The following is a 27,181-nucleotide window of genomic DNA, read 5'->3' as shown; positions in this document are numbered from 1 at the left end:
AGAAATTCTGATGGAATGTTATCTATCCCTTCTGCCTTATTTGACCGTAAGTCCTCCAAAGCTCTTTTAAATTCCGATTCTAGTACTGGATCCCCTATCTCTTCTAAATCGACTCGTGTTTCTTCTTCTATCACATCAGACAAATCTTCACCCTCATAGAGGCTTTCAATGTATTCTTTCCACCTATCTGCTCTCTCCTCTGCATTTAACAGTGGAATTCCCGTTGCACTCTTAATGTTACCACCGTTGCTTTTAATGTCACCAAAGGTTGTTTTGACTTTCCTGTATGCTGAGTCTGTCCTTCCGACCATCATATCTTTTTCGATGTCTTCACATTTTTCCTGCAGCCATTTCGTCTTAGCTTCCCTGCACATCCTATTTATTTCATTCCTCAGCGACTTGTATTTCTGTATTCCTGATTTTCCCGGAACATGTTTGTACTTCCTCCTACCATCAATCAACTGAAGTATTTCTTCTGTTACCCATGGTTTCTTCGCAGCTACCTTCTTTGTACCTATGTTTTCCTTCCCAACTTCTGTGATGGCCCTTTTTGGAGATGTCCATTCCTCTTCAACTGTACTGCCTACTGCGCTATTCCTTATTGCTGTATCTATAGCGTTAGAGAACTTCAAACGTATCTCGTCATTCCTTAGTACTTCCGTATCCCACTTCTTTGCGTATTGATTCTTCCTGACTAATGTCTTGAACTTCAGCCTACTCTTCATCACTACTATATTGTGATCTGAGTCTATATCTGCTCCTGGGTACGCCTTACAATCCAGTATCTGATTTCGGTATCTCTGTCTGACCATGATGTAATCTAATTGAAATCTTCCCGTATCTCCCGGCCTTTTCCAAGTGTACCTCCTCCCTTGTTATTCTTGAACAGGGTATTCGCTATTACTAGCTGAAACTTGTTACAGAACTCAATTAGTCTTTCTCCTCTTTCATTCCTTGTCCCAAGCCCATATTCTCCTGTAACCTTTTCTTCTACTCCTTCCCCTACAACTGCATTCCAGTCGCCCATGACTATTAGATTTTCGTCCCCCTTTACATACTGCATTACCCTTTCAATATCCTCATACACTTTCTCTATCTGTTCATCTTCAGCTTGCGACGTCGGCATGTATACCTGAACTATCGTTGTCGGTGTTGGTCTGCTGTCGATTCTGATTAGAACAACCCGGTCACTGAACTGTTCACAGTAACACACCCTCTGCCCTACCTTTCTATTCATAACGAATCGTACACCTGTTATACCATTTTCTGCTGCTGTTGATATTACCCGATACTCATCTGACCAGAAATCCTTGTCTTCCTTCCACTTCACTTCACTGGCCCCTACTATATCTAGATTGAGCCTTTGCATTTCCCTTTTCAGATTTTCAAGTTTCCCTACCACGTTCAAGCTTCTGACATTCCACGCTCCGACTCGTAGAACGTTATCCTTTCGTTGATTATTCAATCTTTTTCTCATGGTAACCTCCCCCTTGGCAGTCCCCTCCCGGAGATCCGAATGGGGGACTATTCCGGAATCTTTTGCCAATGGAGAGATCATCATGACACTTCTTCAATTACAGGCCACATGTCCTGTGGATACACGTTACGTGTCTTTAATACAGTGGTTTCCATTGCCTTCTGCATCCTCATGTCGTTGATCATTGCTGATTCTTCCGCCTTTAGGGGCAATTTCCCACCCTTAGGACAAAAGAGTGCCCTGAACCTCTATCCGCTCCTCCGCCCTCTTTGACAAGGCCGTTAGCAGAATGAGGCTGACTTCTTATGCCCCGGAAGTCTTCGGCCGCCAATGCTGATTATTTATCAAAATTTAGGCAGTGGCGGGGATCGAACCCGGGACCGAAGAGGTCTAAAATATTTCCATTGCCTGTGAGCTGTCGAACTACCTGTTCAAGACAGTTTTCAGAAAATATGTTCAAGAGAATTTCGCAAGAATGTCTGTCTGCGCCCCTGCAATCAATCCATAGACGTCCGAATCTGTACCCTGTGAGTTATAGTCATCTCCATGTAATATTGCGTGATATGGGTATTCCAGCGCTTGACTTTCTGTCAGTAACTCTAAAACTTTCACAGAGGAATCGGATGGCCGGTAGAAACATATAACAATTGAATCAGTTTCATCTAGATCTTCACTGTCACACTCAAATTCGACCTCATCAGAGACGATACTTTCGTCAACTGCAACAAACACACCCTTTCCTATGAATCTAATCTGTCTTTTCGATATACCTTCCATCAATTATTAAACATCTCAGAACTTTGTACTTCACGTTTCAGCCACGTCTCTGTTCCGAGAATAATTTGAGCGCGAGAGGTTTCCTAGGGAGCAGTAAATTCGAGAAATTTGTTACGAATATTTCGACAATTTGCTGATAAAATTTTGACAGTCGAAGTGTTTTTCTCTGAACACGGTATGATTTCGGTATCTGCGAGTCGTCTGGCGACTGTTCATCGGAGAACCTGAACCACCTGCCATGCCTGGAGAACCCCATGCGCACTCCACAGATATTCTGCTACCCGAGTAGCTGCTGCCTTTGTGTAGTGCGACCCTGACCTAGCAAGGAGAGTCCTACAAATCCTCACACGATAACGCAGCAGCAGCCGAGACCGTCAGAGAGTCGACGAAGCCTTTGGTTGAGACCCTCCACTCGGCTCCAAACTGTAGGACCCCCACCGATTCTGGAAACAATGTTGCAAATTGGGAGCTCCGCTTGCACCCCAAACTTGAGACCTGCTGTCTTCACCACCTCCGCCAGCCGCCAGTATGAACAGAGGATGGCTTCAGAACCCAAGAGAGAGGCGTCGTTGGTGCTGAAGTGTGCCACAACTTGCAGACGACTGCACATTGCATGCTCGACACGATCCTCCACATCTCGAATGAGACCCACTGGCAGATGTACCGAGTGCACATTGGCTTTCTTTCTAGTTCTGAATGCTGTTTGCCTAAGGGGCTCCATAACGCGCCTAACTATGCAGCACCCGATAACTAGTGACCCCCCCCCCCCTCCTCCTCTCGTGTGCCTCGGGCGCTGCTGAAGATGCGGCCACCTATCCACTCCCAGGATGAATGGGCGAGTTCAGACGGCCAGCCTCCACATTGGCCCTCCACCTCGAGCGACGCGAACACATTACCACCCGCCACTCATCCTTCCTGTTAGGGCAGATTCATCGCATCTGGTACACTTGGAGGTACCTCAGCGGCAGCGCCTGTGGGCGAAACAAGCGTCCCCTAAAGTGCCTCATGCAACGCACCAGATTCTCCGCCGCCGCTACACTCCAAGACAGCAGCCCGAAGACGATTGACGGTAGCCAAAAGCACATACAGCTGTTCGCGAATTTGTTTTACCCAGGAATGCTCTCTTTTCGATGCTGGTCGGCTTTTTATGTCCTCCTTGCTTTGTTCGTCACATGCTTTCTTCATTGCCTCTACTTCGTAGTCTCCCATTTTACAATCAAGTTAACCACTAATTTCAATACTGCTACACTTCATTACTTTCATCTTTCTGCAGTTTACTCTCAGTCCATATTGTGTACCTATTAGACTACTGCTCATTTCATTCAACAAGTCCTGCAACTCTTCCTCACTTTTACTAAGGATTGCAATGTCACCAGCTAATCTCATCATTGGTATCCTTTCACCCTGAATTTTACTCCCATCCCTAACTTTTCTTTTACGTCCACCATTACTTCTTCGATGTGTAGGTTGAAGAGAAGGAGTGAAAACTTGTATCCTTGTCTCATGCCCCTAATTCGAGCGCTTCGTTCTTGGCCTTCCATACTTACACCTAAAGAAAGCATACTGTATGAAAAATTTCAGGTTTCAGCCAAATTTTGACTATGTATTTTTCTTTCCTGACATAAAATACATCAAAAACATACTATAAAAGTATTTTTATCGTCTTTTTTTAACAAAATTTATCCTTTCTCTGTGCGTATGCAACTACATAGTCACAAGTAAAGTTACTATAAAAATTGTCGCTTACGAATGATTTTGATATGAAAATGACGTCACGCAGTACTGCTGCACACAGACATGAGGGGGCGCTTGCTCTCGCCATCACACACACCCATCTGGCGGCGCAGACCGAACAGAGAGCGCGTTGCTAATGTCACAGCGTGGTTAACGGAAGGTCTTACTCGCTTCCCAACAGGTGACACTGCACAGATTGGAAAAAACCCTCTGGGATTAGCTGGCTGAACCTACATATCGATTTCTCCCAGCCAACAATGCCACACGAATCTTTCTACCTTCCTGTAAGAATACGTCTCACAATTTTAAAACATCTTGTATAAGCATTTATGTTCTCCAAGAATTTATTCATTTCTCTTCCTTACAATGTTGAAATTAAAACTAATATTAATTATTACTATAGAAATGGAAATGAGCGTTTGGCGTCATTGGCTGAAAGGCCCCCTGCGGGTTAGGTCCGGCCGCCTTGGTGCAGGTCTTATTACAGTCGACATCACTTTGGGCGACCTGCGCGCCGGATGGGGGTGATATGATGGCGAATACAGCACAACACCCAGTCCCTGGGCGGAGAAAATCCCCGACCTAGCCTGGAATCGAACCCGAGCCTGTAGGACGGCAATGCGTCACGATGACCACTCAACTATCGGAGCGGACAATTTTACTATAATAGCGAGCCTGTAAATAGTTTTAGATAACGATAACTTGAATTGGCTTTGCATGGGCGTGTATTTATTCCAACTATTCTAGCTCCTCCTTCCCCTCTCTGTCCATCTCCTGCTTCTTCTCTCTGTCTATTTTCTTCTTCCCATCTCTCTATCCACTTTCTCCGCCCCCATTACTTTTCCATCTCTTTCTGCCCATCTATATGTCCATATGCTATCCTTCTTTCATTGTTGTTCTCCACTCTCCCTCTCTCTTCACCTTCTTCCCTTTCCCTTTACAGTTTCCCCTCCCCCTTTTTATCCCTGTCTCCTCCATCCCCCTGTGTCAATCTGTTCCTCCCCCCCATCTCCTCTTGCTCCTCTATATCCTCCTCACCCCCTCTCTGTCCTCCTCTTCCCTCTCTTGGCACATATCCCCCTCCCCCTCTTCCTTCCCTCTCTCTCTGTCCATGTCCTCTTCCCTATGTCTGTCCATTTAGTCCTCCCCAGCCCTCTGTCCATCTCACCCCCCCCCCCACCTCCCTAAGTCCCTCTCCCTCCTTCGTCTCTCTGTCCATCTCCACATCTCCCCCTCCTCTGTCCAGTTCTCCCTTCCATTCTCTCTCTGTTCCCTCTGTCCATCTCTTCCTCTACCATACCTATTTCCATGTGCTTCTCTATCAGTCCATCTCTTCCTCCTCATTCTCTCTCCACCTTATCACCCCCACCACAATAGGAGGCTTCTGGTTTCTACCTACATACTACACTATTGCTTTCCAGATAGTAAGTAATATTTGTACCAAGTTTGGTTGAAATTGGTCCAAAGGTTTAGGAGGAGTTTTTTACCCTTGTCTCTGCAGGCATATGTACATCTCACACATATTTCTCATACATTTATTCAATTATTATTATTATTCTCGAATCAGAAACATACAAACTTACAGTAGCCATACACATTAATAAATATGTACGTATATATATATACACAAATTGTATTTATATTACATGTGCCCAGTACTTTCCAACCTCCAAGGCGCTTGGAGTGGCTTGCAGGAGATCAATCTTCGTGCAGGATGTAGGGCACAAAAGGCACTGGAGCATGTGGCTTGTAGTTTGTTCTTGTGCACAATCACAGGACGTATCTTCTGTTACGAAGCCCCATCTCTTCAGGTTGTCTCTGTATCGTCCAACTCCTGCGATTTCCTCACCAGCCAGCTCTCGTTGTGTCCAGGTGGTAGTTCTACAGCTTCTGGCGTGTGCAAGTGAGGCGTCAACTTCTTCCATAACTCCAGCCTTGCCTTCTCTGGTGAAATGGTGAGCTTCTCGGATGTTCTCAGGAAGCTCTTTCGCGACCTCAGCCGTTGCTGTGGTGGATTATGTCCGTGCAGTGGATGGGCACTGTCCTGTTCCACTTTCAGTCTCTCCTTGTTGGCAGCCACTGTTCTGCGTATCCATGGTGGCGCTATTCCAGCCAGGCAGTAGAGCTTATCAGTTGGGGTAGGTCTTAAGCAACCTGTGATCAACCTGCAGGTTTCGTTGAGAGCAATGTCTACTTGTCTGGCATGAGATGACCTGTACCAGACTGGAGAAGCGTATTCAGCAGTAGAAAAGCACAGTGCCATTGCAGAACAGCGAATAGTTTGTGGATGAGATCCCCACTGCGTCCCCGCTAGTTTGCGAATTAGGTTGTTTCGAGCGGAGATTTTCATTTTGGTGTCCTTGCAGTGAGTAAGATTTATTCAATCAGTTTCACACATTTCACCTGAATCAGTAGTGAATTTCGCCATGTAATTCTGCTTTCACGCAGCTCAATGTTTATGGCGTCATGTCTCCTGAACTAGGTACATTCTACACTCCTGGAAATGGAAAAAAGAACACATTGACACCGGTGTGTCAGACCCACCATACTTGCTCCGGACACTGCGAGAGGGCTGTACAAGCAATGATCACACGCACGGCACAGCGGACACACCAGGAACCGCGGTGTTGGCCGTCGAATGGCGCTAGCTGCGCAGCATTTGTGCACCGCCGCCGTCAGTGTCAGCCAGTTTGCCGTGGCATACGGAGCTCCATCGCAGTCTTTAACACTGGTAGCATGCCGCGACAGCGTGGACGTGAACCGTATGTGCAGTTGACGGACTTTGAGCGAGGGCGTATAGTGGGCATGCGGGAGGCCGGGTGGACGTACCGCCGAATTGCTCAACACGTGGGGCGTGAGGTCTCCACAGTACATCGATGTTGTCGCCAGTGGTCGGCGGAAGGTGCACGTGCCCGTCGACCTGGGACCGGACCGCAGCGACGCACGGATGCACGCCAAGACCGTAGGATCCTACGCAGTGCCGTAGGGGACCGCACCGCCACTTCCCAGCAAATTAGGGACACTGTTGCTCCTGGGGTATCGGCGAGGACCATTCGCAACCGTCTCCATGAAGCTGGGCTACGGTCCCGCACACCGTTAGGCCGTCTTCCGCTCACGCCCCAACATCGTGCAGCCCGCCTCCAGTGGTGTCGCGACAGGCGTGAATGGAGGGACGAATGGAGACGTGTCGTCTTCAGCGATGAGAGTCGCTTCTGCCTTGGTGCCAATGATGGTCGTATGCGTGTTTGGCGCCGTGCAGGTGAGCGCCACAATCAGGACTGCATACGACCGAGGCACACAGGGCCAACACCCGGCATCATGGTGTGGGGAGCGATCTCCTACACTGGCCGTACACCACTGGTGATCGTCGAGGGGACACTGAATAGTGCACGGTACATCCAAACCGTCATCGAACCCATCGTTCTACCATTCCTAGACCGGCAACGGAACTTGCTGTTCCAACAGGACAATGCACGTCCGCATGTATCCCGTGCCACCCAACGTGCTCTAGAAGGTGTAAGTCAACTACCCTGGCCAGCAAGATCTCCGGATCTGTCCCCCATTGAGCATGTTTGGGACTGGATGAAGCGTCGTCTCACGCGGTCTGCACGTCCAGCACGAACGCTGGTCCACCTGAGGCGCCAGGTGGAAATGGCATGGCAAGCCGTTCCACAGGACTACATCCAGCATCTCTACGATCGTCTCCATGGGAGAATAGCAGCCTGCATTGCTGCGAAAGGTGGATATACACTGTACTAGTGCCGACATTGTGCATGCTCTGTTGCCTGTGTCTATGTGCCTGTGGTTCTGTCAGTGTGATCATGTGATGTATCTGACCCCAGGAATGTGTCAATAAAGTTTCCCCTTCCTGGGACAATGAATTCACGGTGTTCTTATTTCAATTTCCAGGAGTGTAGATACATTCAGCGCTGTATGTAGATACTGTCTGCGATATGTGTTGCGACTACAGATAGTAGCAAAGAAGTAATAGATTTAAACTTCATGCATTTTGCGGCAGTTTTCACCCATTTCAGTGTTTATGACACTGTATCTCCTTAACTATGTGTCGTACGATAGTATAATTTTGTAGTTGCATTCAGTGGAATGTGTGTATTGTGTGTATTGTTTATTGAACCGGGGACCTAGAAACGATGGAGAGGCTTCGTCCTGCCGTAGCCCTCAGTGGTTCACAACTCCACAACAGGCGACAGCAGTCCATCCACTCCACCGCCGCCCCACACCGAACCCAGGGTTATTGTGCTGTCGGTTCGGCCCCCAGTGGACCCCCCTTCCCCCCCAGGAACGACGCATACCAGACAAGTATAACCCAAATGTTTGCGTGGTAGAGTGATTATGGTATACGCATATGTGGAGACTGCACAGCAGTCGCCAACATAGCGTAACAGAGGCGGAATAAGGGGAAAATGGAAAACCGCCTTAAAAACCATCCACAGGCTGGCCGGCACACTGGACCTCAACACTAATCCGCCGCCGACCTATGTGGCCGAGCGGTTCTAGGCACTTCAGTCCGGAACCGCGCTGCTGCTACGGTCGCAGGTTCGAATCCTGCCTCGGGCATGGATGTGTGTGATGTCCGTAGGTTAGTTAGGTTTAAGTAGTTCTACGTTCTAGGGGACTGATGACCTCCGATGTTAAATTCCATAGTGCTTAGAGCCATTTGAACCATTTGAACTAATCCGCCGAGCGGATTCATGCCGGGGGCCGGCACGTCTCCTCCCTCCCAGATGCAGCAGTTTTTCACCCATCTCAGTGTTTATGACCTCCTGCACTACAGGTTGAAAAATTATACAGTTTTGCAGGCACATTCAGTGTTGTATGTGGATATTACGTGCAAAATGTGTTACAAACGGATTTAGCTTAAAGAAATAATAAATTAAAACGTCATGCCTGACGTGTCAGTTTTGCTGCTTGAAGAGCAAAAACGTAGTAAGAGACAAACCTTTTCCCTTTCATCATTTTGTGGTGATTGTCAGCGGGAAAATTTTTTGTATGGGCTTGATATTACATATAAAGTTTGTTCCAAATCACCAAATGGTCTCATTCTCAAATACTGGATGAATAAAGCCTGAGTATTTGCGCGTCGTAGGATACATATATTTTTCACCGCCATCCCTTTGATAGGCAGGTGGTTTTCACCCAAAAAGCGATTCTTCCACATGTAAGTGAAACATGTTCCAAGTTTGGATGAAATAGGTCCAATGGTTTAGGAGCAGTTGTGGAACATACGAGTACATACAATACACACATACCTCTTTAGAATGTGTATGGATTTGTATAGTGCAGTCACACTTTCAAAACTGTATAATAGTGCAACACGTTAATCATCCATTGATAATATTTCGAAACGTAACATGCGATTAAGTGAACCTCTGTGCTGCCACCACTTGCGTCCCTCTTTTGTTCCAGATCATCTACGTGGTGAGAAACGTCAAGGACGTCATCGTGTCCTACTACCACCACCACAATCTCTACAGTGACGTCACGATGACGTTAGACGAGTTTGGCGAGTACTTCATTGAGAACATACGTAAGCAAATCTATTGCACGGAATCTTTAGTTGTATATGAACGCTTGGAGTCGTAATTAGCTCTTCAGAAGTAATTTGGCCCTGGTGGTCAAACCTGAGAACTACAGTCGAGCGTTGCTTCCGACATACAGCCAGCCAACACAGAGGTGCACATGAGAGAACACGGACATCGTCTTACAGTCCATGAACTCGTGCGGGCAGCACAGTAGTATACATAACAGAGAGAATAGATTTCTTAATCTGCTACCACAGAAACTCTGTAAAGTGCACAGCAGCTCGAGATTTTTACCATATACGAGGTGTGGCTAGAAAAAAACCGGACTAGTACTGGTGAAACAATAAAACGAATGCAATAAGGCTGAAAGTCGCGTGGCCTGTCACGTGACTCTCGCTCCGTCTACTGCTCGAGTTTCATCTGCCTCCTGCACTCAATCTGCCCGTGGCGTCTGTTTTAAGTAGTTGAGGTTTTGTCTGTGCGTCGGAAAATGTTGAGTGTACAGAAAGAACAGCGTGTTAACATCAAATTTTGTTTCAAACTAGGAAAATCTGCAAGTGAAACGTTTGTAATGTTACAACAAGTGTACGGCGATGATTGTTTATCGCGAACACAAGTGTTTGAGTGGTTTAAACGATTTAAAGATGGCCGCGAAGACACCAGTGATGACACTCGCACTGGCAGACCATTGTCAGCAAAAACTGATGCAAACATTGAAAAAATCGGTAAACTTGTTCGACAAGATCGCCGTTTAACAATCAGAGCAGTGTCTGAGTTAACAGGAGTTGACAAGGAAAGTGTTCGGCAGATTCTTCATGAAAGTTTCAACATGAACAAAGTGTGTTCAAAAATGGTTCCAAAGTGTCTCACAATTGAACAGAAGGAACGCCGAAGAATGATTTGTTCTGACATCCTGGAAAACATTGAAAGTGATCCCACCTTCTTACAAAATGTTATTACTTGCGATGAATCGTGGTTTTTTACTTACGATCCCGAAACTAAACGCCAATCGATGCATTGGAAAACTCCTGGTTCTCCACGACAAAAAAAGGCACGAATGTCAAAATCGAAATTCAAGGCAATGATGATTGTTTTTTTTGACATCAAAGGGATTGTGCACATTGATTGGTTACCAGAGGGACAAACAGTGAATCAGCATTACTACATTACCGTCCTGGCTACCCTACGTGAGCGAGTACGGAGAAAACGGAACGATTTGTGGAGAAAAAAGTCATGGATCCTTCACCAATACAATGCCCCAGCTCACAGTGCGTTGTCAGTGAAGACGTTTTTGGCAAAACACAACATTCCCATCTTAGATCATCCACCCTACTCACCTGATTTGGCCCCCTGTGACTTTTTTCTTTTCCCTAAAGTCAAGTCAGCTTTGAAAGGAACTAGATTTGAGACTGTTGAAGCAGTAAAAGGAAAAGCGACGGAAGTAATGTATGGACTTACCGAAAATGATCTGCAGCATTGCTATGAACAGTGGAAAATTCGTATGGAGCGGTGTAGAGACCGAGGAGGAGAGTACATTGAAGGAGATAACATGAAATTGTAAATAGTTGTAAATAAATGTTTTTTCCAGCATCAGTCCGGTTTTTTTCTAGCCGCACCTCGTATTACTACCATCCGAAAAATGTTCCTATCAGAGCAAAAAAAAAAAAAATGCGAATATGTTAATACTTATTTAAGAGACTGACTGAAAAGTAGGGTACGAGCTGCCTGATCCTACCTTCTTTAGCATCTTTAAAAATGTCTCGAAAATTTTGGAATGCGAACATATTGGCGCTTTTTTTAACGTGCAACTCACCTCAACTTCCACAGCTCCCCTTCTTCACAGCCACCAGTCCATCGCCGTAATCTGCTCATACTCTCCCACTCCCATTTGCGATTTCTCTCTCACTCATTCAGCCCAACTCATCCTCACTATCTCTCTGTGTCTCTCTGTGATTGTCTCCTGCATTACAGCCACAGACCCCTTCGTTCTGTCCTACTACTACAGTCTCCTCTCAGTGTCACTGTCAGTGTCTCCCTCTTGCTCTCTCTTACTGCTACTGTCTCATTACTCCCTCCTACTGCTGCTGTCTCTTCTCACTGTCACTATATCTCCCTTCCTCGTTGTTGTTGTCATTTACTCTCTCATTATCACTGCCTCTTAACCACTTCCACTTTCTTTTTCTCTTTATTCCTCCACCGCTGGCACTGTCTCCTTCACTCTTTTCCTAGTATTGTTCCGTCGCTGTCAGCTACACTACTGACTATTAAAATTGCTACACCAAGAAGAAATGCAGATGATAAACGGGTATTCACTGGACAAATATATTATACTAGAACTGACATGTCATTACATTTTCACGCAATTTGGGTGCATAGATCCTGAGAAATCAGTACCAAGAACAACCACATCTGGCCGTAATAACGGCCTTGATACGCTTGGGTATTGAGTCAAACAGAGCTTGGATGGCGTGTACGGGTACAGCTGCCCATGCAGCTTCAAAACGATACCACAGTTCATCAAGAGTAGTGACTGGCGTATTGTGACGAGCCAGTTGCCCGGCCACCATTGACCAGACGTTTTCCATTGGTGAGAGATCTGGAGAATGTGCTGGCCAGGGCAGCAGTCGAACACTTTATCTATCCAGAAAGGTCGTGCGTTATCCTGCTGAAATGTAGGGCTTCGCAGGGATCGAATGGAGGGTAGAGCCACAGGTCGTAACACATCTGAAATGTAACGTCCCCTGTTCAAAGTGCCGTCAATGCGAACGAGAGGTGACCGAGACGTGTAACCAATGGCACCCCATACCATCACGCCGGGTGATACGCCAGTATGGCGACGACGAATACACGCTTCCAATGTGCGTTCACCGCGATGTCGCCAAACACGGATGCGATCATCATGATGCTGCAAACAGAACCTGGAATCATCCGAAAAAAAGACGTTTTGCCATTCGTGCACCCAGGTTCGTCGTTGATTACACCATCGCAAGCGCTCCTGTCTGTGATGCAGCGTCAAGGGTAACCGCAACCGTGGTCTCCGAGCTGATAGTCCATGCTGCTGCGAACTTCGTCGAACTGCTTGTGCAGATGGTTGTTGTCTTGCAAACGTCCCCATCTGTTGATTCAGGGATCGAGACGTGGCTGCACGATCCGTTACAGCCATACGGATAAGATGCCTGTCATCTCGACTGCTAGTGATACGAGGCCGTTCGGATCCAGCACGGCGTTCCGTATTACCCTCCTGAACCCACCGATTCCATATTCTGCTAACAGTTATTGGATCTTGACCAACGCGAGCAGCATTGTCGCGATACGATAAACCGCAATCGCGATAGGCTACAATCCTACCTTTAACAAAGTAGGAAACGTGATGGTACGCGTTTCTCCGCCTTACACGAGGTATCACAGCAACGTTTCACCAGGCAACGCCGGTCAACTGCTGTTTGTGTATGAGAAATCGGTTGGAAACTTTCCTCGTGTCAGCACGTTGTAGGTGTCGCCACCGGCGCCAACCTTGTGTGAATGCTCTGAAAAGCTAATCATTTGCATATCACAGCATCTTCTTCCTGTCAGTTAGATTTCGCGTCTGTAGCACGTCATCTTCGTAGTGTAGCAATTGTAATGGCCAGTTGTGTATGTTGCACTGTCACTGCGACGCTCTCTTTCTCTCACACTGTGATTGCCTTTTTCGCTCTTTCTATAATCACTGTCTACTATCTACCACTATTTATCACTTTTACGTCTCTTTGCTACTGTCACTGTCTTCTTCTCTCTCTACATAGAAAAGTGCGAATATGTTCGCATGCCAAAATTTTTGGGACAATCTTCAAAGATACTGCTGAAAGTAGAATGAGGCAGCTGATACCCCAGTTTTCATTCCGAATCTTTTAAATAAACAGGAATATATTCGCATTTTTTGTGGTCTATTAGGAGCATTTTTCCGCTGGTTCTCTTCTTTCCCCTGCAACAGCAGGTCACCTAACTCACATAAAAAGACATGTATTGCTCAGTAATTTTACAGCTCAGATCGAATTTTACGCGCAAAAAAAATTGCATGTCGCTTAGTACTACAACATGGAGTTCCCAGGTGATAACGGAGACACTTTTTAGCATATTTCTCCGTACAACGTCACTTTATAAACTATGTTTTCGCCTCATACCGGATTTTGCGTACGTATTTTACGTGTATAAATAGGGTAATTTTGAACCTCTCTATCTTGGAAACGGATGAAGGTACGAAGAAAATTTTCAAGATTGTTCGAGATCAGGATATTAGGAATAAAGTGAACCTATTTTCTATGCATAGCCGTCTGGGAATCGGCCGGCTGGGTTTTCATACTCCCTCCTCCCCAAAAAAAAAAAAAGGTTTTGATGTGTCTCGATAACGGATAAAGATATTTGAAAATGAGATGTTTCTTCTAGATAAATACCCAGAGAACATACCGTTAAAATTTCAGCAATTTGCTGCCGTTATTTATTATTTAGATGTCACCTCATACCGGATTTTATGTTTAGCAAGAGTAATAGAAGGCAGATTTCAGACTACCAAACATATCAAAACGAAAATTTCTGTTCCGACACTGACAATGTTGAGCGTTTATGGAAAAAGTTCAAGGCAATCGTAAAATGCGTTGTAGACAGGTACGTGCCGAGTAAAACTGCGAGGGATGGGAAAAACCCACCGTGGTTCAAGAACAAAGTTAGGAAACTACTGCGATAGCAAAGAGAGCTTCACTCCAAGTTTAAACGCAGCCAAAACCTCTCAGACAAACATAAGCTAAACGATGTCAAAGCGTAAGGAGGGCTACGCGTGAAGCGTTCAGTGAATTCGAAAGTAAAATTCTATGTACCGACTTGACAGAAAATCCTAGGAAGTTCTGGTCTTACGTTAAATCAGTAAGTGGCTCGAAACAGCATATCCAGACACTCTGGGATGATGATGGCATTGAAACAGAGGATGACACGCATAAAGCTGAAATACTAAACACCTTTTTCCAAAGCTGTTTCACAGAGGAAGACCGCACTGCAGTTCCTTCTCTCAATCCTCGCACAAACGAAAAAATGGCTGACATCGAAATAAGTGTCCAAGGAATAGAAAAGCAACTGGAATCACTCAACAGAGGAAAGTCCACTGGACCTGACGGGATACCAATTCGATTCTACACAGAGTATGCGAAAGAACTTGCCCCCCTTCTAACAGCCGTGAACCGCAAGTCTCTAGAGGAACGAAAGGTTCCAAATGATTGGAAAAGAGCACAGGTAGCCCCAGTCTTCAAGAAGGGTCGTCGAGAAGATGCGAAAACCATAGATCTATATCTCTGACGTCGATTTGTTGTAGAATATTAGAACATGTTTTTTGCTCGCGTATCATGTCGTTTCTAGAAACCTAGAATCTACTGTGTAGGAATCAACATGGATTCCGGAAACAGCGATCGTGTGAGACCCAACTCGCTTTATTTGTTCATGAGACCCAGAAAATATTAGATACAGGCTCCCAGGTAGATGCCATTTTCCTTGACTTCCGGAAGGCGTTCGATACAGTTCCGCACTGTCGCCTGATAAACAAAGTAAGAGCCTACGGAATATCAGACCAACTGTGTGGCTGGATTGAAGAGTTTTTAACAAACAGAACACAGCATGTTGTTCTCAATGGAGAGACGTCTACATACGTTAAAGTAATCTCTGGCGTGCCACAGGGGAGTGTTATGGGACCATTGCTTTTCACAATATATATAAATGACCTAGTAGATAATGTCGGAAGTTCCATGCGGCGTTTCGCGGATGATGCTGTAGTATACAGAGAAGTTGCAGCATTAGAAAATTGCAGCGAAATGCAGGAAGATCTGCAGCGGATAGGCACTTGGTGCAGGGAGTGGCAACTGTCCCATACCATAGACAAATGTAATGTATTGCGAATACATAGAAAGAAGGATCATTTATTGTATGATTATATGATAGCAGAACAAACACTGGTAGCAGTTACTTCTGTAAAATATCTGGGAGTATGCGTGCGGAACGATTTGAAGTGGAATGATCATATAAAATTAGTTGTTGGTAAGGCGGGTACCAGGTTGAGATTCATTGGGAGAGTCCTTAGAAAATGTAGTCCATCGACAAAGGAGGTGGCTTACAAAACACTCGTTCGACCTATACTTGAGTATTGCTCGTCAGTGTGGGATCCGTACCAGATAGGGTTGACGGAGGAGATGGAGAAGATCCAAAGAAGAGCGGCGCGTTTCGTCACAGGGTTATTTGGTAAGCCTGATAGCGTTACGGAGATGTTTAGCAAACTCAAGTGGCAGACTCTGCAAGAGAGGCGCTATGCATCGCGGTGTAGCTTGCTGTCCAGGTTTCGAGAGGGTGCGCTTCTGGATGAGGTATCAAACATATTGCGTCCCCCTACTTATACCTCCCGAGGAGATAACGAATGTAAAATTAGAGAGATTCGAGCGCGCACGGAGGCTTTCCGGCAGTCGTTCTTCCCGCGAACCATACGCAACTGGAACAGAAAAGGGAGGTAATGACAGTGGCACGTAAAGTGCCCTCCGCCACACTCCGTTGGGTGGCTTGCTGAGTATAAATGTAGATGTAGATGTAGAATTAGGGTAAATTTGAACCTCTATGTCTTAGAAACGGATAGAGAAAATTTTCAAGATTGGTCGAGGTCTGAATCTTAAGAACATGTAAAAATTTCAGCCATTTGCTGTGCATGTCTGTCTTGGAATCGACGGTTGGGTTTTGGTCCGCAGGAAAAAACCCTTTTTTGTGAGGTTTTCCGAGGAACCACCTATGATGTAATGGTGCCTCCACAAGTCCAGTCAAGCCCACTGTAGATCACATTAAACACAAAAAGAACCAACAGATTTGGTTCATTTGCCTAAGCAGGAGGAAATGTGTAATATACATACTTTCACCCTGTACTGTAGGATAGTAACGCTAAGACGATCCTTCTGTTGGGTATACGAATGGTCCCAAGCGCAAAAGCTATCCAAAAGCTCAACCCTACCTTTTCATTACGAATAGAATCCGTGGTATGAGCCTTAGAAAATCCCGCTTTTATCCCCGGTGTCTTAGAACATTTTTGGTAAGCTCGCTGTTGCACATAGCCCATTACTTCTCGTACGGCTACGTCTAGACTTTCGTCCATATTGTACTACTATTAGAGTTTCTTCCCAGTCAGTTCATATACAGAGCTCAAAAAGAATGACTCCTTAAATGATGACAATGATGATGATGGTGGTGATTAAATATGTACGGCCATATGTCTCTTGAGTGAGATTTGCACTCTTCAGTGGAGTGTGCGCTGATATGAAACATCTCGAGTTCGAGTCTCGGTCCGGCACACAGTTTTAATCTGCCAGGAATTTTCGTATGTCTCTTATTCACCCCCAGGAGGTAATCTGCGTACCCCATCTGTCTGCATCTACAATTTGAAACGAGACTCGTCCGACCAGGCAACATATTTCCAGTCATCAACAGTCTAATGTCGGTGTTGACGGGCCCAGGCAAGGGGTAAAGCTTCATATCGTACACTCATCAAAGGTACACGAGTGGGCCTTCGGCTCCGAAAGCCCGTATCGATGGTTCGCGCGCTGACACTTCTTGATGGCCCAGAATTGAAATCTGCAGCAATCTGCATGTGAGTTACACTTCTCTCATGTTGAACGATTCTCTTCAGTCGTCGTTGGTCCCATTGCTGCAGGATCTTTTTCCGGCAGCAGCGATGTCGGAGATTTGATGTTTCACCGGATTCCTGATATTCACGATACACTCGTGAAATGGTCGTACGGAAAGTTCCCACTTCATCGCTATCTCGGACATACTGTGTCCCATTCCTCGTGCCCCGACTATAGCAGCTTGTTCAAACTCACTTCAATCTTGCTAACCTACCATTGTAGCAGCAGTAACCGATCTAACGACTGCGCCAGACACTTGCTGTCCTATATACGTGGTGCCGAGCGCAGTGCCATATTCTGCCTGTTCACATAGCTCTGTATTTGAATACGCGTGCGAATACCAGTATCTTTGGCGCTTCAGTGCAGATGGAAACAGCATAAAAAGAAACATGGTTACCAAAGGCATATACCGAAGCATAAATTAAACTTCAATCGTTTATCAAAACAGCTACAGAAAGGACAAGCAAGTTGCTACAGGAACATCGCAGGATCAACACAGTGAAATGTAGATTGCCCGAAGCTATTTGTATAATAAGAATATAATAATTCCAATACCAAGGAAGGCAGGTGTTGACAGATGTAAAAATTACCGAACTATCAGTTTAATAAGTCACAGCTGTAAAATACTAACGCCCAGCTGCAAAATACTAACGCGAATTCTTTACAGACGAATGGAAAAACTGGTAGAAGCCGACCTCGGGGAAGATCAGTTAGGATTCTGTAGAAATGTTGGAACACGTGACGCAATACTGACCGTACACCGTATCTTAGAAGAAAGATTAAGGAAAGGCAAACCTACGTTTCTAGCATTTGCAGACTTAGAGAAAGCTTTTGACAATGTTGACTGGAATACTCTCTTTCAAATACTAAAGGTGGCAGGGATAAAATACAGGGAGCGAAAGGCTATTTATAATTTGTACAGAAACCAGATGGCAGTTATAAGAGTCGATGGACATGAAAGGGAAGAAGTCGTTGGGAAGGGAGTGAGACAGGGTGGTAGCCTCTCCCCGATGTTATTCAATCTGTATATTGAGCAAGCAGTAAAGGAAACAAAAGAAAAATTCGGAGTAGGTATCAAAATCCATGGAGAAGAAATAAGAACTTCGAGGTTCGCCGATGACATTGTAATTCTGTCAGAGACAGCAAAGGACTTGGAAGAGCAGTTGAACGGAATGGACAGTGTCTTGAAAGGAGGATATAAGATGAACATCCACAAAAGCAAAACGAGGATAATGGAATGTAGTCGAATTAAGTCGGGTGATGCTGAGGGAATTAGATTAGGAAATGAGACACTTAAAGTAGTAAAGGAGTTTTGTTATTTAGGGAGAAAAATAACTGATGATGGTCGAAGTAGATAGCATATAAAATGTAGACTGGCAATGGCAAGGAAAGAGTTTCTGAAGGAGAGGAATTTGTTAACATCGAGTATAGATTTAAGTGTGAGGAAGTCGTTTCTGAAAGTATTTGTATGGAGTGTAGCCATGTATGGAAGTGAAACATGGACGATAAATAGTTCGGACAAGAAGAGAATAGGAGCTTTCGATATGTGGTGCTACAGAAGAATGCTGAAGATTAAATGGGTAGATCACGTAACTAATGAGGAGGTATTGAATAGAATAGGGGAGAAGAGGAGTTTGTGGCCCAACTTGACAAGAAGAATGGACCGGTTGATAGGGCATGTTCTGAGGCATCAAGGGATCACAAATTTAGCATTGGAGGGCAGCGTGGAGGGTAAAAATCGTAGAGGGAGACCAAGAGATGAATACACTAAGCAGATTCAGAAGGATGTAGATTGCAGTAAGTACTGGTAGATGAAAGAGCTTGCACAGGATAGAGTAGCATCGAGAGCTGCATCAAACCAGTCTCTGGACTGAAGACCACAACAACAACAACAAGAATACTCCAATGCGCTCTCTTCGAGTCAACACGCTAAATATCTAGGTAGCCAAATTAGAGGCGACAACAGCCTGACAACAGAAATTCCAGCTCGCATAGACAATCCAGCCTCAGTTTTCGGCAAACTGAATCACCGAGTATGGAAAACACATGATCTCAGACTACAAACTAAAATTGCGGTTTACAAAGCAATAATATTACCAATTTAACTCAACGCCTCGGATACCTGGTGTTGTTATAAAGCTGACATTAGGAGGCTAGACACATTTCATCTTCGCTGAGATCAATTCTCCGCATGGAATGTGAAGACCGTGTTCCAAACACGGAGATTTTGCTCCGCGTGAAATTGCCTGGCACTGGAACTCTCTAAATGAAACAGCAACTGAGATGGAGTGGCCATATCATACGCATGGACGACAGTAGACTTCCCAAAGCGGTGTTCTACTCAGGGCTCTCATGTGGAAAGCGGCGGCAAGGTGGCCAACACCTGCGATATAAAGACACCATCAAACGTCACCTTACAGCCTGTGGCATTCCGAGCAAACTGGAAAACTACTGCAGATATACGTCTGGGACATGTTTTATTAGCATCAGCAGACCAATAACAACAAAATAAACGGACACCGTGCTTTACTTTAACCTGGTACAGTTTTGCGAGAGCTTCATATTAGCGCAGTTGCTAAATTTCAGGCAAAATCTTTTATAACCGTAACTCCGTAACTACACATTTGCAGACCTATGTTTGTACGAACTTTTTTTCTTTAGTTTTACTTGTAGAATAACATATTAAAATATTGCATGTCTTCGTGAATCACCATCTATATATGTTTTCTGTTGTATCAGACATGTCCGAAAGATCAGACCCCATACGTTTGTTGAAATTTCAGAATGTCTGACATTATCCAAAATAAGTTGCATCGCAATATTTTTGATGCTCATTGTGGGTTTTAGCCAAACAAAAATTCCACCAATAACCCTCTATAACGCAGCTGATTTTCCATTTCACACCCAGTGAACAATCTTTAACCTGTAAACAAAAATCTCACTGTAACGATAATTTATCCTGTTTACACCAAGGCAACGACATAGGATGAGTTGTACCAGTCTCTTGTTTGCGTTGTGAGTCACAACCGACACATATTTTGCATGTAATTTAATAAGATAATGAAACAATGTGCCTCATTTTATAGTGTGATCCTCTACTTGCAGCCATGTACTGCCCTTTCTGGAGTCACGTCCTCGACTTCTGGAACATCAGAAATGAGCCGAATGTCCTGTTCTACAGCTACGAAGACATGAAGTCGGTATGTATATATTGCGTAGCCCATATAAACTCTTAGACAAAACAGAGCGAGGTGACGCAGTGGTTAGCACACTGGACTCGCACTCGGGAGGACGACGGTTCAATCCCGCGTCCGGCCATCCTGATTTAGGTTTTCCGTGATTTCCCTAAATTGCTTCAGGCAAATGCCGGGATGGTTCCTTAGAAGGGGCACGGCCGGCTTTCTTCCCCGTCCTTCCCTAATCCGATGAGACCGATGACCTCGCTGTCTGGTCTCCTCCCCCAAACAACCCAACCCAACCTCTAAGACAAAAGAAAACCATGCATCATGAAGGAATTATCCGAACTGGTCAGAAATCGGTAGGAGTGATGCACATGTACAGTCGTTCTCACAAGTATCCGAAAGACCTGAATTGCATTTCGCCTGATTCGCATACAACCCTCATAACGCAGCTGTCTAGCAGGTCCTCTAATCGCTCCTCGGTACAGTGGTTTGACTATTGAAAATGGTTCCAACAAGTCACCACTAGAAAACACTGCTCTGTATCGCAATAACTCAAGATGTAAAGTAATACCACGATACGACAAATGTCAGGGAACACCTTATCACAGATAAGACTGTCCTTAAGGCTTGTAAGCTCACATTTATTACAATAAATGACATACCTGAAATGTTACCGCTCTCATCATTACGTCAGATAAGTAATACACGTAGTAAGATGATTTCCTCAACAAAGTAACATACCGTACCTATTATTTAACACAAAATGACATTAAAAATTTAAGTTATTCACGAGCTGGTAGTTGAGAATAAGTATGAACTTCAAATGACACGACGAACCGTCTCGTTCTGCATATGGATTCAAACCCATGTCATGCAGACTAAGCAAAGATTTCGTGACTGACGGAAACTAACAGTCATTCCTGACTAGGCATACAGAGAGTGATATACCTCAATTTTAGACAGTATCAGTTAGGGAATATCAACTTTAAATTACATAACGTAAACATTTTTAACGGACGCGAATTCCTACTCAGCATCTATTGTCCCTGTTAACGAACTACGAGAGATGTTAAATATTGCTTCTTCACAAGTAACTTACTTGAAATGCCGTGAGGTAAAGCTGTGTGTTGGACAGGGATCGAACCCAGAACCTAATCGGATTGTTATCGAAGCACAATCAACTGTGACATATCAGATTTTCTCGGCAGTAGCAAGATGTTTTAACTGAAATGACGAGACGAAACATTAATTTTTTCCTTCCCAGAACTGCCCGCATCTCGTGGTCGTGCGGTAGCGTTCTCGCTTCCCACGCCCGGGTTCCCGGGTTCGATTCCCGGCGGGGTCAGGGATTTTCTCTGCCTCGTGATGGCTGGGTGTTGTGTGCTGTCCTTAGGTTAGTTAGGTTTAAGTAGTTCTAAGTTCTAGGGGACTGATGACCATAGATGTTAAGTCCCATAGTGCTCAGAGCCATTTTTTGAACCTTCCCAGAACTCCAACCCAGCCCTATCGCTGTTATATTCTAGAGAAAACGAACGTTAAATATGGGTTTGTTACACCAGCAGCGACATGTTAGCATGTTTGAACTAGAAATAATACGACGAAGAGTTCAGTGCTGACTGGTAATCGACCCCACAAATATCGTTGTTGACTACACACAAATAGACGTCAGCTACCGAATTTTTCTCCACCAGCAGCACGGAATAACATCCTTGAACTTACAGTGATCTCACAAATAGTTCTGTGTCTCACTGGAGGTCAAGAACGTCAGATATCGTTAGTGTTGACAACGATTGAAAATACATTAAAAATCAAAATTATTATCCACCAGCAGATAGGTGTTCTCATGCTAGAGCTTGATAATACATAATGAAAACTTTAGTGCCGGGCCAGGATTCGAACCCATTCACGTGCAATATGTGGAGATGTTAAGGAATCTGCAGTTTTGAACAAACAACAAATTGTAGTCGAGCTGTATTGTCACGAAGGGATCAAATTCCGCGTTAAGGGCGGTCTGAGTTGCATTCCCAGTTCAGAACCAATTTTATTGACATACAGAAGCTCAAATAAAAGATGGAATAAGTGTCCTGTCACCCTACATAGTGTTTGTTTCGTCACTAGGAATAAATAACTAGCATAAGAAAGGTCGCCACTCCTGACTTTGTTGTGGTTCAACCTAATGTCTACCTGGTAGAAAAGGAATATTATGTTTAATGTGAATTTCAGACCACAATGCCATTATACCTTCTTCACTTGGCGTAGCCAGAAGGAAGAGAATCTGTCTCTTCCTATCAAAAATCATCGGCAGAAGTTGGAATCGAACCCAGATCATGAGTATATGAATCTAGCAGCAATCCAACAAACCACCTCATCCTCTTCTCCGCTGCTTATTTTTCTATTGCAATACCGTTGCGCCGCACTGGATGAGAATTCTGACACACAGGCCCCCTGTAGTGGTTTGCAGCATGTTCAGTACATTCATTTACTTGGTTGACCGAATCGCCATGAGCTAGTTGCCTTGGCTCCCCAGTGCATGCATTCGATTCTATTTTGTAATCACCGAAATAAAATCACACAACTGCCACCTACACAGAACTGCGAACAGTGTAGGATGCAGAAATTTAAATAGGAAGTGTTCGTTTCCACTTGAGCTACTCTATTGCGCTTTCTGTTTGTTGAAAACGTCGTGCAGTGCAAAAGAAAAGCTGTAACTGTCTGTCTCTCAGAAGTCTACATCCGGCTTTGTGCATTACCTCACAACACTGTGGAATGCAGAAGTTCTGGAGGAATTGTTGTTGATTTCCAGAGCAGCTGTAGCTACGGTTCAGCTAGAAGTGTAACGTTAAGTGTAGTACACTGTAGACAAAACGTCATGAGTTCAAATACATTGATTGCTACATTTTTGAAAACTCAATTCTGATTTCTGCTGAATTATCAATCTAATGGAACTTTGAACATAATTCCCTTCACTTCTCAACCCGAAAAAGTCGCATGTGGAAAGAGGGCCAACTTCTGCAGCATTTTGTTCTTTTCAGGTTTAATAGACGGCCAGGCAGCAGATGCATCTCGAAACTTTTGTATTATGTATGGGGAGAGCACATCGTGCCAAAATACGTCAGAAAAGTATTATCTACATTAGCTGTCATGTGGTAGTGGCATTTTACTCTTCTTCGAACCTTCTTTGACAGCTTTAACTCAGAACAAGTTTTCTACATGTAATCGATAAACTGCATGTGCATTGTCAGACTGTTAATACATAACATCAGATAATTCGCATATATTGTTGATGATTAATTTCTCTCTCATGTCTACTATTGTTTAAGCAACACTAAAAGAAACCCTACGAAAATTGTGCACTGTATTATAAGAAATGAAATAATACTACCCACTATAACCTTATGATGAAAGTCTGTTTTAATAAAGCTGAGTATCTGTACACAAGCTTGCCTCTATCGGACCAAATTAGGAAAATACTCCTCACTTAGATTTCGATTGAGTGTGTGTTTAATTGGTATGCTGTGTCATACTCAAGAGGTATGCAAATGTAGCATTTCATAGATAAAGTTATGTATTCCTAGAAACCCAAAACTTGCTTGCAACGGAAAGAGGCATTACCTATTGTGCAGCATTGAAAGTTTTTCACCATTGCACTATGAGCCGAAAGTATTTTCTTGCGTTTTCCTTATCGACGTTTGATCTGGCTGCTTGTAACTCTTTCACAGAAGGGATAAAAACGTTGCAGACAGCGTGACTGGAAACGCGAACCAGAACAGACGCTTCCAGAATGAGATTTTCACTCTGCAGCGGAGTGTGCGCTGATATGAAACTTCCTGGCAGATTAAAACTGTGTGCCCGACCGAGACTCGAACTCGGGACCTTTGCCTTTCGCGGGCAAGTGCTCTACCATCTGAGCTACCGAAGCACGAGTCACACCCAGGTCCTCACAGCTTTACTTCTGCCAGTATCTCGTCTCCTACCTTCCAAACTTTACAGACGCTCTCCTGCGAACCTTGCAGAACTAGCACTCCTGAAAGAAAGGATACTGCGGAGACAGCTTAGCCACAGCCTGGGGGATGTTTCCAGAATGAGATTTTCACTCTGCAGAGGAGTGTGCACTGATATGAAATATCACATTTAAGTCCGTGGAAGAGGGTTCATCAAACCACTTTCACTATTCTCTATTATTCGAATATCGTATAGCGCGCGGAAAGAATGAACACCTATATCTTTCCGTACGAGCTCTGATTTCCCTTATTTTATCGTGGTGATCGTTCCTCCCTACGTAGGTCGGTGTCAACAAAATATTTTCGCATTCGGAGGAGAAAGTTGGTGATTGGAATTTGGTGAAAAGATTCCGTCGCAACGAAAAACGCCTTTCTTTTCCATATAACAAAACGTGCTGCCTTTATCTGAACTTTATAGATGTGCTCCGTGAGTCCTATCTGGTATGTATCCCACACCGCGCAGCAGTATTCTAGAAGAGGACGGACAAGCGTAGTGTAGGCAGCCTCCTTAGTAGGTCTGTTACATTTTCTAAGTGTCCTGCCAATAAAAAGCAGTCTTTGGGTAGCCTTCCCCACAACATTTTCTATGTGTTCATTCCAATTTAAGTTGTTCGTTATTGTAATTCCTAGGTATACAGTTGGATTTACAGCCTTTAGATTTGACTGATTTATCGTGTAACCGAAGTTTAACGGATTCGCTTTAGCACTCGTGTGGATGACTTCACATTTTTCCTTTATTTAGGATCAATTGCCAATTTTGGCACCATTCAGATATATTTTCTAAATCATTATAAAGTTTGTTTTGATCTTCTGATGACTTTTTTAGTCGATAAACGACCGCGTCATTTGCAAATAAACGAAGACGGCTGCTCAGATTGTCTCCTAAATCGTTTATATAGATAAGGAACAGCAAAGGGCCTATAACACTACCTTGGGAGACGCCAGAAATCACTTCTATTTTACTCGATGACTTTCCATCAATTACTACGAACTGTGACCTCTCTGACATGAAATCACAAATGCTGTCACATAACTGAGACGATATTCCATAAGCACGCAATTTCACTACGAGCCGCTTGTGTGGTACCGTGTCAAAAGCCTTCCGGAAATCCAGAAATACGGAATCGATCTGAAATCCCTTGTCAATAGCACTCAACACTTCATGTGAATAAAGAGCTAGTTGTGTTTCACAGGAACGATGTTTTCTAAACCCATGTTGACTGTGTGTCAATAGACCATTTCCTTCGAGGTAATTCATAATGTTCGAACACAATATATGTTCCAAGCCGCATATCGACGTTAACGATATGGGCCTATAATTTAGTGGATCACTCCTACTGCCTTTCTTGAATATTGGTGTGACCTGTGCAACTTTCCAGTCTTTGTGTACGGGTCTTTTGTCGAGCGAACGGTTGTTGTACATGATTGTTAAGTATGGAGCTAATGCATCAGCATACTCCGAAAGGAACCTAATAGGTATACAGTCTGGACCAGAAGACTTGCTTTTATTAAGTGATTTAAGTTGCTTCACTACTCCGAGGATATTTACTTCTACGTTACTCATGTTGGCAGCTATTCTCGATTGGAATTCTGGAATATTTACTTCGTCTTCTTTTGTGAAGGCATTTCGGAAGGTTGTGTTTAGTAACTCTGCCTTGGCATCACTGTCTTCGTTAGTATCTCCATTGTTATCGGTCAGAGAAGGCATTGATTGTTTCTTGCCGCTAACATATTTCACATACGACCAGAATCTCTTTCGATTTTCTGCCAGGTTTCGCGACAAAGTTTCGTTGTGGGAACTGTTATAAGCATCTCCCATTGAAGTCCGCGCTAAATTTCGAGCTTCTGTAAAGGATCGCCGATCTTGGGGATTTTGCGTCTGTTTAAATTTGGCATGTTTGTTTCCTTGTTTCTGCAACAGTGTTCTAACCCGTTTTGTGTACCAAGGAGAATCAGCTCCGTCGTTTGTTAATTTATTTGGTACAAATCTCTCAATTGCTGCCGATACTATTTCTTTGAATTTAAGCCACATCTGGTCTACACTTATATTATTAACTTGGAATGAGTGGAGATTGTCTCTCAGAAGGCGTCAAGTGAATTTTTAACTGCTTTTTTGAATAGGTATATTTTTCTCTTATTTTTCGAGGTTTGGGGGATTACAGTATTCAGTCTCGCTACGACGACCCTGTGTTCACTAATCCCGGAATCGGTTTTAATGCCCGTTATTAACACAGGACTATTTGATGCTAATATGTCAAGAGTGTTTCCACAATGGTTTACTATTCGCGTGGACTCATGATCTAAGTGCTCGAAATAATTTTCAGAGAATCCGTTTAGCACAATTTCGGATGATATTTTATGCGTACCTCCGTAATTGAAAATTTATTTTCGCAAACATATTGAGGGTAAATTGAAGTCACCACCAACTATTATCGTATGAGTCGGGTACGTGTTTGAAATCAAACTCAAGTTTTCTTTGAACCTTTCAGCAACTGTATCATCTGAATTGGGAGGTCGGTAAAAGGATCCAATTATTATTTTATTTCGGTTGTCATAAATGACCTCTGCCCATACTAACTATCTACTTCAATTCCGCGACAAGTTAAACTATTTCTGACAGCAACAAACACGCCACCGCCAACCTTGTTTAGCCTATCCTTTCGGAACACCGTTAGGTTCTTCGCAAAAATTTCGGCTGAGCTTATATAACGATTTGAGCATCAGTGCTTTCTATTAGCGCTTGGAGCTCTAGTACTTTCCCAACGCAGCTACAACAATTTACAACTGTTAT

The 27,181-nt window shown here is 44.2% G+C and overlaps 1 protein-coding gene across 1 annotated transcript in view; it reads left to right on the top strand.

Moving 5' to 3' along the window:
- Positions 1–27,181, top strand: part of LOC126210393 (luciferin sulfotransferase-like) — a 98,386-nt gene that overhangs the window by 67,741 nt on the left and 3,464 nt on the right. The window contains exons 5-6 of the mRNA XM_049939623.1: positions 9,416–9,536; positions 20,313–20,407. Coding sequence (XP_049795580.1) covers positions 9,416–9,536; positions 20,313–20,407 — 216 coding nt within the window. The remainder of the gene's footprint in view (positions 1–9,415; positions 9,537–20,312; positions 20,408–27,181) is intronic.

Source organism: Schistocerca nitens, chromosome 10 (assembly GCF_023898315.1).
Source record: "Schistocerca nitens isolate TAMUIC-IGC-003100 chromosome 10, iqSchNite1.1, whole genome shotgun sequence".
Lineage (NCBI taxonomy): Eukaryota > Metazoa > Arthropoda > Insecta > Orthoptera > Acrididae > Schistocerca > Schistocerca nitens.
This window is presented reverse-complemented; position numbering and strand designations above follow the sequence as displayed.